The sequence below is a fragment of the Taeniopygia guttata genome, chromosome 8, assembly GCF_048771995.1.
Source record: "Taeniopygia guttata chromosome 8, bTaeGut7.mat, whole genome shotgun sequence".
Lineage (NCBI taxonomy): Eukaryota > Metazoa > Chordata > Aves > Passeriformes > Estrildidae > Taeniopygia > Taeniopygia guttata.
Window position 1 is genome coordinate 31,300,833 of NC_133033.1, and position 15,403 is coordinate 31,316,235.

The window sequence follows — 15,403 nt, forward strand, 5'->3', positions numbered from 1 at the left end:
CTCTGAGCCTCAGCACTTCTTGCTCACTGTGGCAGGATTTTGTCCCTGAGCAGTAGGAATTGTTGTTATGGACACAGGAAAAGACCCAATGTACTGCAGACATCCAAGAGGTGTCAGTGAACCCTAAACGTGGTCCCAGAGTTAAGACACCACTTGGGAATTTTTATTCTAAATGCATCTGCACATTTCTCTTAAGAAGAAAAACCTCGAGCAGTCTCCCCTGATTTATCTTCCTACCATCACACAGTTCAGAAGTCAGGCAAGCTGACAGAAATGAGAGGAAGTGGACTGAACCCGGTGATCAGCTTGTCAAAAGGCACAGAGAAGAAAACCAGAGCAGTAAGTAACATTGTTTAGTCCCGTTTAATTCATTTGCTGCAGGGCACATGCCCATTTACAAGGTAACCCTCGCCCAGTGTGTTTGTAACTATTTCAAACAGGCTGTAACCAAGTTTAATTAAAACCTCACACCACTTAAAAGCTTTCAAAAAGAAATAAGGTCAGGTAACTGAAAGACTGAAGAAATTAAGCACCAAAGTCGTAAAGGTTTCCCAGTAAAGTGTTAAAACCCAAAAAATACAGTTTGTACCATACCGTACCAAGGAACGAGAGAAGGCTTTTCTCATCTTCAGTGCTGCTATCCAGCCATTCGGCCACATGCCCAGGAGAAAGCAGACTTATTCTCCAGCCAGAAAACTTTTCCATACAGAACACAGTAAGTGAACGAAGCAGGGCAGGAAGGATGGGGAGGAGCTGATGGTCTTGGGATTCCAGTACTCCAGTTATTGTCTACACTGGCAAACATGAGAGTGTGATCTTGCCCTGTTCTCCCAACCCTACCTCTGACACGGCAGGCATGGGTGGGAGCAGTAACTGGGATTTGTACTTGTCCCTTTGTGTCAGGTTTCAGTCCAAGCAGGAACAGAAAGAAGGCAAAAAAGGGAAGCAGGGGACACTGAGGTCTCAAAATCCAGAAGAGGCAGCAGGTTATAATAGAATCAACTTAAGTAAAAAGTAGAAACACATCAGTGCTGAAGAAGCTCAAATAAGTCAGCACAATAGCTCATCAGCTAAGTGCAATATAGCCCTACCATCCCTCACAGTGTTGGCTTTGTTTGAAGGCTCAGGTACTGTGCTTTATGCTAGGAAAAAAAAAAAAAACAACAAACAACCCAGCAAGCTCAGAGGCAATTTAAATCCCCTCCCTACTACCAACGAGCCTGCATTCCCCTGTTTACAAGCCCTTTCCTGCTCCAGCTATTATCCCAGCATCCCAAGCCTTCTTTGCAATGAATTTGTTCATGCAATGGCAGGTTGATCAATCCGTGAATAGGAAGCTCCCACCCCTCCCTCTCCCCTCCTCCTGCATGGCGGCGGCATTGATCGGCAATAATGGAATCTGCTGCTGGCTGCCAACAGCAGCGGAGACGGGAACTGCTCCTCTTCCTCAGCCCCGAGCAGCAGGACAGGACAGGACAGGGGGAATTCCTCCTCTTCCTCAGCAGCGAGCACAACACAGCCCTGCTGGATTCAGCCCCCACCGCACGGGCAAAGCAGGGAGAGGTAAGGACACAGCAGCAGTCCTGGGGGCTCAGAGAAGCCAGCCAGCAGCACTGATGGGTGGTCATTTATCTAAAAAATTAAAACCAAGCCATCAGCACTGATGAGTGGTTATTTATTAAAAACAAAACACCAAACCAAACCAAAAAACCAACAAGGTAAATGGGAAATAATGCTGCCCTGCCTGGACAGCGAGCTTGCTCTGCAGTGAAGCCCCATCGCCATGACTTTATGAAGGGTCACATTTAATTGTACGGGATTTACAGCGTAAGATTTATTCTGCACAAAAGAGCGTTTTACAGGTTGACACATGCACGAGCAGTGACGAATCCTGGTAAGTGAGGGACTCCTGGGCCCCACAAATCAAAATTGCCTTTGTCCTCAGGGGATGGGGCTGATGCTCCGATCAAACTGCACTCTTTAAAGAGACAGCCGCCTTTTGCTCACCAGTTTCTGAACCTGTCTTTATTTTAAATAATTTATACACTTGCCAGTCCCTATTATGAACAAGGATATTTGCTGACCACTGACTAAAACCCAAGCTACACCAAAAAGCCATTAGATCAGCAAAGCAAAAAATTAGATACCAACCAACAAATGAATTTAAAAAAAAAAAAAAAAAAAAAAAAGAGCTATCAAGTCCCAGCAGGGAGGAAAATTCCAATTACTAAGACAAACTGTAGCAAGTATTGTTTGTGCAGGACAGATATTTTCATAAAACACCTGCCAAGCTGGGCAGGTGCTGTACAGAATTCCCAGTTAATGAGGGAACATGGGACAGGCAGTTCAGGAGCGAGGTACCCCAGCAGTGTGCCAGACTGAGCAGAGTTTTCCTCCTGTTCCCACTGAACAAGTGCATCTGTATCCCATATCTGGGATGGAAACCCAGAAACATTCCCTACATCATATGAAATCCTGTGATAGATTTCCCATCTATGCAAAAAGAGCTAATTTTTTTTTTTAATTAACTGTTCCAACAATTTTTCCTCTGTGTGTGGATCAGATTTTGTCCAACTTCCACAAGTAGAACCTTTTCTATAAGACTGTGCAAAGTGATGATGTAAATCTACTTGCAATAAGAATGGAATTAAAGAACTTTTAGAGAAATGATTAGATAGTTATTTTGGTCTATCTGGTTAGTCAATACGAAACGAAAATTTCATATTGAAATTTTCTTTCAGTTCCCTAATCAAATACTGTACTCACAATCACCTGGGTGTCTTTCCATTAAAAACGTGTAATATTAACTATAATCTCTATAAATAAAAGGTTCTAGAGAAAACAGAGTTATAAGTATTGATTCCCCATGAATGCTTACCAATTTTGTATCCTTTCCAGGAGTACAAATCACATACAGATCCTGTTTTCCTCCCTGGCTGCCTCCTCTTGTGCAATAATTTAGCTTTATTAATCCCTTCCAATATTTTAAAACGTTCATGATAGCAGGGGAAGTATATTGCATACCAAATGCAAAACTGGCTTACTGCTGTATTTTAAAATATGAGAAGATAAAACAAATTTTGTTAAAAGTGGAGCTAGAACTGGCAAAGACTTCAGCCAGGAAGATGCAACTAGGAATTGAAAGGACAGTGAAGTTTTTGATAAGCAGATTTCTCCTGTGAATTAACATTCCTGGGGAAATCCCACAGAGGGGAAAACCCTGCATAAATACATCCCTATTATTTACCTTCATTTTGTATGGTTTAAAAGGTCACACTAAGATGCAGGTCACCTGCCTGCAAGGGACTGTCAGGAGGTGGAGACAGATATCAGAACAAAAGCAAGAATTAAAAAGTCTTTGTAAGAAACTAAGTCATGAACACAGTCCCCCCTAGAAGTCCTGGAAATTTGAAGTGATAGAAAAGATGTAGAAGAGACACCAGATCCTTCTAACCTGACTTGAAACACCTTTAGAACATCCCTCAGCGACTTCATCCATTTGCTGGATTATTTCTGAACAAATCCTGTCTTCCAGAAAAAGGGACATCCAGTTGTCACCACCCTCACAAAGACACCAAGAGTCTGTCTGATCCCCTGTAAGCTGTTCCAATGGTTAACTCCACTCTGCTTAGCAAATTGCTCCTTAGTTCCAAGACTGAATTTATCAAGCCTCATCTCCCAACCACTGGGCTCTGCCTGATACTTGTACGATTTAACAGACCATTATCAAACACTGGTATCAGCAATGTCCTCTCTGCTTACATCCTCTGAATACTTAGTTTCAAACAATCCCTTCAAATGTACCTTCAGATTCCTCTGGAGCATTGATTTTGATTTTTAAACCTTTGCTGTGCAAGAAAGCCAGAGACACAGCTCCACAGCTGCAGGAGGGATGTAGTGCTGGTCACAGCAGAAGTTATATTGTGAACAGCTTCTTAAATTTGTCTTAAGGGAGGTCTTGTGCTCTAAACCTTTACCAAAACCATTAAAAAGTCTTGTCCAAATATTCCAGGACAGCCAGATTGCAAGATGAAATGCAAAGCAGCATGAGAAGACTATTCAAAATATGACTAACTTATTTTCATGCTGAGGGACCTACCCACACTGGGAGTTTGTTGAACCAATGCAAATCCAGATACAAATGGCTCTATTGACCAGAGTTGAAGTATGGAAAATACAGAAATAAAGAGAGGTGGGAAGGGTCAGCAAAGTAGAAATTAAAAACAAAAACAAAAAAAAAGAAGAAAACAAACCAAACACAAACAAAAAAAACAATCAAAAAGCAGGGACAAGAAGCAGCTAATATCTGTATTGAGAGACTGCTTTCCAAAATTAGCACCAGCAGCTGTACAGAATAGCAGGTGAGGACATGAGAAAACCTGTTCAAAGTGTTTGGGTTTATCCCCCTCACCCCTGAGTTCTAAAAGCAGATGAGTTCTCAAGCCTGGAAATTAAACCAAACCCTTCTGCTTTGGAGCACTTACAAAAACCAATAATTTAAAACTTGTGTACATCCCTCCCTGGTAATTCCTGCCTTACAGGCACTGACTGAACTCTGCAGTTGTCACAAATGTCACTCTCCTGAAGTTATGAGTCTGAAACCTGTGAAGCTAAGCAGATTTGCCATCCTGTGAATTTAAAAATTATCTGTCTTGATCAGTGAAACTACCCAGAAGCACGAGTCTCAGAGTTTTCTACAGGATTTTTTAGTAAATGAAAATTCATAACATATGCAAATAATAGAGCAAAGATGCCTTGTGATGCAGATGCTTTGTAAGCACAAAGTGTGGTATTATAAATCATAATGTATTAATGTTCTCTGCATGAGGCATTTTCAAGGGGAGGAAAAATGGGTCTTACATGCACTAGGGACAGGTGCTGACAGACTGATTGATGGATATTGCTTTAGTCAGTAGATGATGTCCTCACAGCAATATAGGTTAGATATTGTACACCCAAGTCATTCTTAATAAAAATCTCTTACAGATGATTTAGGAGGGAATAAGAAACAATGAATGTTTGTTTCTCCAACCCCTGGAACAATGTCATGTGTCAGGCAAAACTACTCGCCTTCATACCTGTCCATCAGGAAATAACAGGAGTTATCTGAGGCACTTTGCCCAGAAAAATGCAAAGCAGTACTAACTTTCTAATCCTATTTTCAATGCCACAGCATGGAACAAGCAGCTGGCTTGAAAATAAGTTTCCTTGACACCTAAAAATGTCAATTCTATATGCACGAGGCTCTGTTTCCTTCATTAAATAATTTTAAATGCTTATCTATAATGAAAGTACTTTTGCTTTGAGGAGCAGCATTACAATATAACAGCATCCTAACCAAGCTGTGATCTAGTTCAAGAGGATCCCAGTGGACAAGGCTGAGTAACTCAGTCTGTATTAGGAAATCATGATGGGAGTATTCACAGTTATTTTGGAACATGGGTAACTTTTTTGGCTTAAGTGACCTAAGAGAAAGCAGTGTGTAGTGCTGTGACAGGATCCTGTGAACAAGCTATGAGAGTAATTCTGTTGCAGTGTAAATCAATAGCAGATTTATGTCAGACATGAGAAGATATGGACCCACTGGAGCATGGCAAAGTACACAGAAAGCCCTTTTACATCAGAAAAAAAAAAAGGATGGACACTCAAGTCTCTCTTCAAGCCAGTTCATTTATTGTGGAAAGCAAGACCCTGCTGATGAAGTGCCAGCCCACACATGCACATTACAGTCTAGCATTTTATCCTTTCAGATTGCTTAATGAAGTAATTTTAGCAGTCACTGATCTCTACACTTACTCTCAACAGCTCTTATCCAGCTGCAGATGACAACCTCTGCACACTGATGTAATATTGTCACTTAGCTGGGTAGTTCTCCTCACTTCCAGAGTGAGCAGCACGAGCCTTCCCAGCCCAGCTGAGATCAGAGACCTTAACCAGTGGATACTCAGGAGGGGAGCAGAAAAAAAGAATTCCCTAAATAACAATTTCTGGAGTACAGAGGAATCCAGGGGCAGTGAAAGCTGCACCTGCTGACAGCCTGGAAAGATAAATAGGGACAGAGAAGTTCACAATGAAGGTGAGAAAAACAACAAACCTTTAAGTTCTGTAGTATATAATAATACAGGTAATTCAGCCGGGCAGAACTGTTGGATTTTCAGAACTTCACTGATGAACAACCATGAGGTATGTTTTTCCCACTTCCCCACCAACTTAATTACATTTTTGTACTCAATCCAACTTCCTTGGTATCCTCAGAATAGCCAAGGGATTCAGCTAAGTTACACTTCTAGCAGGATGGCAAACTTGTAAGTACCTATTAATGACCACTCCAAAAATATTACGCTAATTTAATTCCAAATTAGGGCCAAGAAGTTGTTTACAGAGCCATTCACTCTGGAGTGCCCTTCCAGACTGTGAACCATATGCCTCATGTCAACAAACATCTTGTATTAAAGCATGAATACACCCAGCTATATATTTAACGAGCAGAATGTAAAGGGTACTTCATTTCTGATGCTGGCATTCACAAGATGACATTTTTCCCAGGAGATTTTCTTGCTCACCTTGCAGGCCACATAGTTTGCACAATTCATGTCTTCACAAGTGCTGTATTTTGGGAAAATAATTGATTAAGGCAGTTTTGTTGGCATGCTTCCACCATTCACGTTGGTCTCTACTATTATTTCCTGACCTACTGTTTTTCCTTGGGCATACAGGCTCAACCAGAGCTGGGAAACACCCAGGATAGATTTTTCTTATTTAGACTCATTTGGATGACATCTCCAACAAGCAAACAAATGAAAGAACAAGTTAGTGAGGGATGGGGTTTGGGCAGTGGTTGGTTTGGGGTCTTTTGTCCCACATCATCACATAGATAACAGAGAATTAGGATTTTGAGAAAAACTGTTCACGTGACAGAGAACTAAATACGAGAGAGAAATAAGTATCACTCAGTCTGCAACGTTCTAGTTCCATCAGAATGCTTGACACCCACACGGATGGCTTCTAAGTGTTGTGAGATGCCATTCACCATGACCAATGTGATGATTTACTGACCATGACACTTAAGCTTCTGGCCAGATCACACAGGAACTGCCCCATCAACTTAAGCATTATTTACCCTCTTCCTACAACGTTTGGCTCCAGGTAACAGCACTCCCACAACGAGTTCAACTTGTTGCTTTCAGCACAACCCAAATACCAGCGATTCCTGCAGAGCAGGGTTGAGGGTGCCGTGCCAGCAGGGAGCTTTACTCCACCCTGAGGTCACTGCTTGCTCCCTTTATGCATCAAGAAACCACAGCTTTGCCAACATCATCAGGTGGGAGCTGAACTCTCCATGACTGGCACAAACTTAAAAAAAAAAAAAAGTTACCAGTACTTCTAACACCACATAAGGAGACAAAACCCCCACCAAAAAGCTCTCAGTGTGCAGCAGCCCGAAAGGATGTGGCTGGCACTCACCAGGTAGGCAGAAGAAAAGCAGGAGCATTCCAGAGAATGAGTGGCTGTGACCAGCAACATGACTCCCTACCCCTGCCCGTGAATCATGTGGTCTCCCTCCCTCTCACCACTCAGTTCCACCTGTGTTTATAGAAAGGCTATGTTAATCTCGGCATAAGCACCAAAATACAGCAACTGCCAAAGCCCAAGGACCTGCCAAACACTAGAGATTGGTGCAAGCATTGATTGCAGCATATGGAGGGGTTTTTTAATCTGTTCCTAAAATTAGGGACCAGATTTGGTGGTGAAGAAAGGAAGCACAGCAAGGGAAGAGACTGCATAGTTTAGGGAATTTTTACAAGGACATACCAAGTCCTCCATCTTGTGGACATGGCCTTAATTTCTGACTGATGCAATATCTTAGAGCTTCCTCCTGGATGCTCTGGTGGGAGTTTCCCTGGAGAAAATACAGCTGACATTTAGGTGTAATATTGGGATATACTAGGCCAGGGCTTTAAGAGCATGAATGCTATGAAAGCTGGCATCGGAATTATGATTTATATTGTATAGTTGGCATTTTTCTGTCGCCATTACCCCTGGAACCAAACAGATGTGGAGACAATTACAACATCTAATCTAGAAAAGGACCTGTCTGTAACAGTTTCAGTGAGACTGAGCTTGGAAATCTGACTGAAACCTACTACAAATCAAATCAAAACAGTTCGTAAAATGGATAAATAAATAGAAAAAAATAGTTTCAATCTCCTCATTTTAAGGCAGACATTGATTTTTCAATGCTTGTGGGTTGGTGCCGCTTTTGAAGGTTGCCCAGAGACTCAACTTTAAGGAAACGTATTGGCAGAGCTGTTTCACTTCTCTGGCAGGTGTGCATATCACAACATTATCCTCCTGAAGTCCCTGCTCAGCACACTGCAGGTGCAGGAGAAGAAAAATGCAATATCACATATTACCAAAGCAAACCCACAGCCCAAGGATCAGCACTACTCTGCTAGGCAAGAATGCATCAGGAACAATTTCTTCACTGAAACACTGGTCTAGCATTGAACAGGCTGCCCAGAAAAGCAGTGGAGTCACCTGGAAATGTTAAAAAATGTGTGCATGTGGCTTTTAGGGACATTGTTTAGTGGTGGCCTCAGAGGTGCCAGGGTAACGGTTGGAGCCGATGATCTTGGAGATAATTTCCAACCTTAATGATTCTATGGTTCCACACAGACTCACCACAGCCATTTGTAGCTGCCATCACCTGCTCAGAGAAGCAGCCATTACTCTGTAACCCAATTTTTGCTGTCATGTGTACCATGACAGTTTCACCATTGTTTCCCATTAAATCCATAACATACATAGTCCTAGCCTGTAGACAACTTCACATGTGGAGGTGATAGTGCTGAAACCATAAGCTCTGCCTGTAGCTGCATCATTTGCTTGCTGATTTCCTGTGGAGATTTCCCTCTCCCTTACCAGAAGCAGTCACCCATAGCTGAAGAAAATTAAATGAAAAGGGATCATTAGGTCTCCCTTCTGCCACTGGCCCAGTTTCAAATCCCACCATTATTAGCACTCCCAAAAAACATTCATGCTGTCTGATGCCAATTAGCCAAGAAATCTAGATAAAAGGAAGCTCTCCCTTTGCAGAGAATTAAAGCTTGGACAAGGTACATACCTCTACAGGCTGGAAAATGAATCTGTCTCTTGATGCCAACAAGCCATTTACAAATGCCACCCACACCCTGTAATTTGCTGCATCCCCAAATTCTTTGACTTCCAATATTACACATTACACTGACTCACAGATATCAGAAAATGGCAAGTTTAAGGCTCAGGGTAGCAGAATGTCCCTTCCTCCTGCTCACGCACAAATGAAACTGATCTGTTCCCATGAGCTCTAAAGAGCCATGACAGATCTTTCTGACAGGAGTCACCTCAAGTATTCATTGCAATTACACTTTTTTCCCCCTCCCCGGAGATTTTAAAGAGAGAGAGAGAGAGGAGAGTACCCACAGAATATGAGATAAAGCTGGGCAACAACATGAAGAATTTGCAGGAATGTAAGTTGCTGCTCACATCTGCCTTCCACAACTCCCTGGTATTGTACACTTAATTCTCTACCCTATTAACATGTTAATCGTATGAAAGAGCCCCAAAATGAGGCAGGAAATTCTAAAGGCAGCCTCGTGGTAACTACCCCAAAAATCACCTAAATGAATTTTGGAAGGAATAGGCATTGTGGTGCCTTGAACTTTTTTGAGCAGTTTGCCAGAAGTTTGCTTGTTTTTCAAAGGAACACGTGTTTATCCGAAAAAAAGCTGAGGCAGAAGGTTTTCATTTTCCGATCATGTAATTCAAAAGCAGCTGCAGAACAAGCCCATTGGTTCAGGCTAACAAAAACAGTCTCTCCAAGTTAGCAAATTAGTATTCACCCTGTCTACGGATGAGGAGGAAAATGACTACGGAGGACATCCTAATCAGCACCTATTAAAGGAGATTTCCAAGGCAGAAAACATTTGACTCAGGAGATTCCATTCCCCAGTTCCTTAGACAACATTTATTGATTTTGTACCTACTGGGAACTGTTCAACCATATCAAAAGGCAGGAAGCTTAAATATTTTCTAGCCTGCTATCACTTAATACATTTTAGGACAAAAGCTGCTGGAAAAGCAAGTGGCATTGCTAAGGCAGTGTCCTTTATATTGAAAGGAAACCAAATCTTGATTTTAATGTGCAACCTGTAGGATTCCCTGAACTGCTTTGATTTACCAGCACTTTCTGGAGGACAGGAAGCAAGGTTGGCAACATCCTTCCTCTGCTGGAAACATCACACAGTGCCAGCCACAAGTAAACACTGACAAAGATTCTCACAGGCTGCCCTTGAACGATGATGTCTGGCCTTATCTAGAAATCCAATGTAATTTAAAAGTGTACTGACTTAGGTAAGGGCTTTCAGTGAGAAGGAGAAAAATAAATCTCATTATTTAAGTGGCAATAAAACAGATTTTTAGCTCTGAAAGCTGATTACAAAAACCTGTTCTTCATCTTTGCATCTACATGTTGCTCTAATACTAACACTTAATTTCCGTACCAGTGAGCAGAAAAGTACCAATGTAAACATCTCTATAAAGACCTTTGCATAAAGCTGAAATAACGGATAAAAGAGTTGGTACATACATGCTACACGGACAAAACCCAGCAAGTTTCTAGTCGCTTTGAGCCAAGTCATTTGAAATCTCCAGCAGAACACCTCTGTGCCTCCCAGCCAACCCCGCCCCGCTGGGATCACCGCAGGAATCACAGAAGGAATCAGCGCAGGAATCAGCGCAGGAATCACAGCGGGAATCAGCGCAGGAATCAGCGCAGCAGCGCGGCCGTGGCCGGAGGGATCCGTCTCACCTGTGCACTGCATTCTGTGGGAATCCTGGGGATCCTGTCAGCTCCACCATGGTCCCGCCAGGATGCCGAGCAGGGGCAGCGGAGCCTCGGCGCTCTCCTCTCCTCTCGTCTCCCCGGCCGGGCAGGAATGCGGAGCAGCCGGAGCCGTCCAGCGCCAGCCTCCCTACTCCGCTGCCAGGCTCGGGCTGGCCGAGAGCCGCCCCCCGAGAGCCGCCCGCCCTCCCAGCGCCGCGGATGCTCCCCAAAACCGGCCACAGCAGCCAGGCGGCACCGGCACACGCTCCATCCCTCCTGTCCCGGGGAGCCGGAGGAGCGCAGCAGCCGGGTGGGGTGGAAGGGGTTGGGCAGGAGGAGACGCTCCCGTGAAAACCCGGCTGATGCCGAGGAAACTCAGGGATTTCAAGCAGCTGGCTCCCGAGGTTAAATCGGCTACAGGGAAACTTAACGGAGTGATATCACTGCAGACGCTGTCCGGAGTGCAAGAAGCCGGTTTACATGAAAACACCTCATGAGCTGGACCAGGAAATAGATCTGAATCTGTTTGAAAAACTGCACTTCCTTTGAAGATGCTTCCCCACTTCAAATGCTTCTACAGCTTAGGAAATACACAGCACCAAAAAAGCCCCAAGAGTCACTTAAGCAAACAATGAACTTCCCTTCCCCCTCTTTGTTTTCTGCACTGCCTTTTATTTTTGCCTCTAAATCCAAAGATCTGTGGCTTTGGGAGTGAAATGGTGAAGTCTGATACCAATTACCTTTTCCTGAGCTCTGGTTTATTTTATTTATTTATTTATTTAAATTTTAGAAGTGCCGAGAGCTGAACTTCCAGGCGTAGCATTTTTCGTTATTTATAGCTCTTTAAAGCACAGAAGCCAAACCCCACACAGTTTGGTTGCTGCTGCCACCATGCTGTCCCCTTCACACGTTGTGACACCCCGACAAAAGAGCGCCTCAGGTTTAAAAGCCCATTTTTAAAGTCTGCCTTTCAGCAGGTCCCACCTGCCAGCCAGGGGCACAGAGCACACACACACAGAAGAATGTGAAGTTGCTCAGCCTGTTGCTAAACAAGCTAAAATTGCTCACCAAGAACTGAGGGGCTGCCTCTTGCTGTTGTCAAGAGCAAGTATTCTGTTTATTTTTAATTTTCTACAGTTTTTTCCTAATTTTCTCTAATTTTGCCATTTGATTGCAATACCTCTGATTCACCCCTTTTTTTCCACTATCTTTTTTCTTGCAGGGTTACTTAAAATGAGCTCCTGCACATTGTCTCAGGTAACAATTTCCCACACCCTTAGTGTTTTCCCCTAGAAAAAAAAGCTTTGCTCACCCTGTCCCCTGCCAAGGCTCAGGTGGAAAATCTATGGAAAAAATAAGCCTATCCCTTGGGAAAGAAACTTACTGAATGTGTTACTTAAACAATACTGACTGCAAAACAAATAATAAACAATTGTTACTGCTCCGTTGTCCTCTAAAACCAATTACCAACTACATCCAGGGATTCTGCACCAAGAGTAGCACTGGAACAGAAGGTCCAAAAAAAAAAAAAAAAAGCCATTTCCCCCCAAAAATCTGTCACTAACAGCAGAGTAACGTAACATACAGTCCCTCCAAAGGACAAATTGGTTTGACCTGCTGCTTGGAAATGCCTAATTACTGGAAGCAGCAGGGAAAACTTGGGATGACGGTGGAGCCAGGCTTTGTAGAAGAGCAGCAAGAGCTCCTAAGGGCCCATGAGCTCCTCTGTGCCCAGCCAGGCACGGCAGAGAGCCAGGAATGCTGGGGTAATTACACAGCTCTCCATTCCATCGCAGCACCACAGAAAAGCATCCCTCCGCAGGGTGGGGCAACACCACACAATGCATGTGTACCACAGGGCATGAGAGAAAAGATGGAAAAATTAAGGACTGGGATGTGAAAGTTAGCCTGTACATCTCTTCAAAGGGTTCTTGTGCTTTTATGGGTAAATCGTGGCTTCTTGCCTTTTTTCTTTACTATTATTATTATTATTATTATTATTATTATTATTATTACTATTATTATATCTATATTTAATTTTTATTATTTTGATTGATTTATTTATTCATAATTTGGATTTGTTCCCATGTTTTTCTTTTTCTATAATTTAGGAACTCTGTTTTAAAATCAGGTTCTAACAGAAGGGTTAAAACATTAGATTAATCTCTGAAATATGGCCATAATATACCTATTTCTCCCAAAGAAGCTATTTTCAGTAATGCAGGAAGGTTCAGTCATGGTAGCTATTTTTGTCAATCCTACAACTTGCTGTATGGACCTCAAAAAAGAGATGTCTGAAATGCTTAAGAATGTATCTGACTCAAGCAAAGACATCTGTTGAAGACTTAGGTAGGAAGAGTGAATGGGGCAATTAATAAATAAATAAATTGGGGGAGGGGGGGAAGCAGATTAAACAAGTACTTGGAATTATTCTAGAAATCTACCCAGATTCAGAAATTCAAAATGCAATTTGCAAAGTCTAGGGATAAAAGTTGTTTCCAGAAGACTGTGACATTGAATAAAAATTATTAGAAACCCCTGATAATATTACATGACTTCTGTTCAAATCATAGGACAGAAGCAACACCAAGGAGGGTGGGAGAGCAGGGAGACAGGAATGTGCACATCCCTGCACAGCAGAGACAGCTTTGTACACTGCATTTCAAACTAGATGCACCTCATCCAATCTCACAAATACCTGCATTTTTGAGGATCAATTTATACTAAACCAATAAACTGATCAACAGCTAATTCTGTAATCCAATACCCAACTCTGAACCAGATCAGTACGTTTAAGTTTAGCTCAACAGTCCAAATCAACTCTAGACAAGACAAGGAAATTCAGGCAGTAGGAAGGAAGGCTAATTTTCAATTAAGTGTGAAGTCAGTTGTTACTGATGGGAAAAAGGTAAGTATACATGGTTGGGTGAAGTGTAATTACTTTTTGCCACAAGATAAATAACTAGAAAAGAGAAGATACAAAATTGAACAATCCACAAAGAGTTCATGTATGATTTAAGGTAGATTTCTCTAAAGAATTTAATAAATATTTTTTTATTGCCCTTCTTGAGAAAACAAAGGAAAATCACAGGGTCTTTCATAACAAACCAAGGTTTGGTTAGAGCGCAAGCAACAAATCTGCCCCAGATGGCCCAAGAGCCACCAGTTCTGAGAAATTACTACCTTACACAACATGCTGTCCTTACAGAGTGTTCTTTATGCTCTTAACACAAAATTCAAAAATCTCTAAAGCGATTTTTTTGTGTGTGTGCTCTGGAAGCAGCGGGTAGGGATGTAATATATATTTCCAAGAGAAAAAAAAAGCACCCTAATGGATTATGTGTCAATATTAGAAAGCTGAGATTATGTGTTCTTACCCTTTATCTCTGCCTTAAAAAGGTTTAAGATCTGAACAGATAAAATTTGCTTCATGATGAAACTCAGCTTTCAGCACAGATGATCTATGTGCAGGGGAATAAAGTTTCAGCCGCATTCAGAAGAAACCAAAATCCTTTGGCTTCGCTTGTGTTATAGAAGAAGAAAGATAGCAGCTTGGCAATTTTCTGTATACAAATAAGTCCAATTGCCCAGGGGAATGTCACTGAGATCCAGGCATCCTGTTTGTTACATCCAGCCTCCCTGGAGTTAGCTTTAATTTCAAGCAGAATTGTCTAAACTCTTCATCCTTCCAAGGCAGGCAAATTGCACTGTACATTGTCCAATTTCACATTACTTCAGGGCTTTTCCCAAAGTTTCCTAACCTCTTTTGTGGATGCAAAAGATAGCAGGGCACTTTTCACACAGTAGATGTTTCCTTCTGTAGCCTGTAAAGATGTCCTGGATTTCACAGGAGGTTTTTTAAAAGGCAATTCAGGGTTTGTATGCATTTGCATTTTGGGATAGACCATGATGGGTAAACAATACCATCTAAAGACTTAAAAGTTTTAGAATTTCAATTGATCTTGGCATAGTTACACTCCCTACTCCTCATACCCGAGTCACAGCACAAAGAGATCGTGACCCAAGGCACCAGACAGTGAAGCAGGCAAAGGCTGTGGTCGTCAGCAAAGCCTTGTTTGTGTAATTACATGAACCAAAGGCTTCAGATCCCAGCTTGCTAAAGGCTCCCACACATGGGTTCTGGCAACTTTGGCAGGTCTGGGCTGAAGGGGAGCAGAGAACAGAGCCATGGGGCTCAAAATGCATGGGACCACCTGCAGCCTGTGGAAACACCTCGTGGTGTCACATCCCCCAGGGTGCAGAACTCTGATCCCTGTCCCAGCCTCAGTCAAGCATCACCTTGCAGCTGCTGGAGGCACTGCAATTGAGGTTTGTGATACAAAGCACAGATCCAAAAGAAAAATAAAAATCCCCAGCCACTCACTGAGGCTTGCTAAATTACATGATAAAGGGAACTGGCAGCAAGGCATCTGATTCTCCTGGGTCTGCAGAAAGGAGGATAGGAATCTCTTGCAGGTACACACACACCAACAGGCTCATGCAAGCCCAGGTTGGGCAAACCCAGAGAGCTGCAAACAT

General features: G+C 42.6%; 1 protein-coding gene across 14 annotated transcripts in view; it reads right to left on the reverse strand.

Moving 5' to 3' along the window:
• RASAL2 (RAS protein activator like 2) overlaps window positions 1-15,403 on the reverse strand; it is a 161,972-nt gene that overhangs the window by 52,782 nt on the left and 93,787 nt on the right. The window contains exon 1 of one of the 14 annotated variants that reach the window (XM_072932972.1): window positions 10,850-11,241. The exons of 12 other annotated variants lie outside the window; for them this stretch is intronic. Coding sequence is in view for 1 of the 2 variants with exons in the window: in XM_030279576.4 (XP_030135436.4) it covers window positions 10,850-10,862 (13 nt within the window). In the remaining variant the exon portion in view is untranslated. Of the gene's footprint in view, window positions 1-10,849; window positions 11,242-15,403 lie in introns of those variants that run through there. One more of the 14 variants, XM_030279576.4, reaches the window with a different exon arrangement.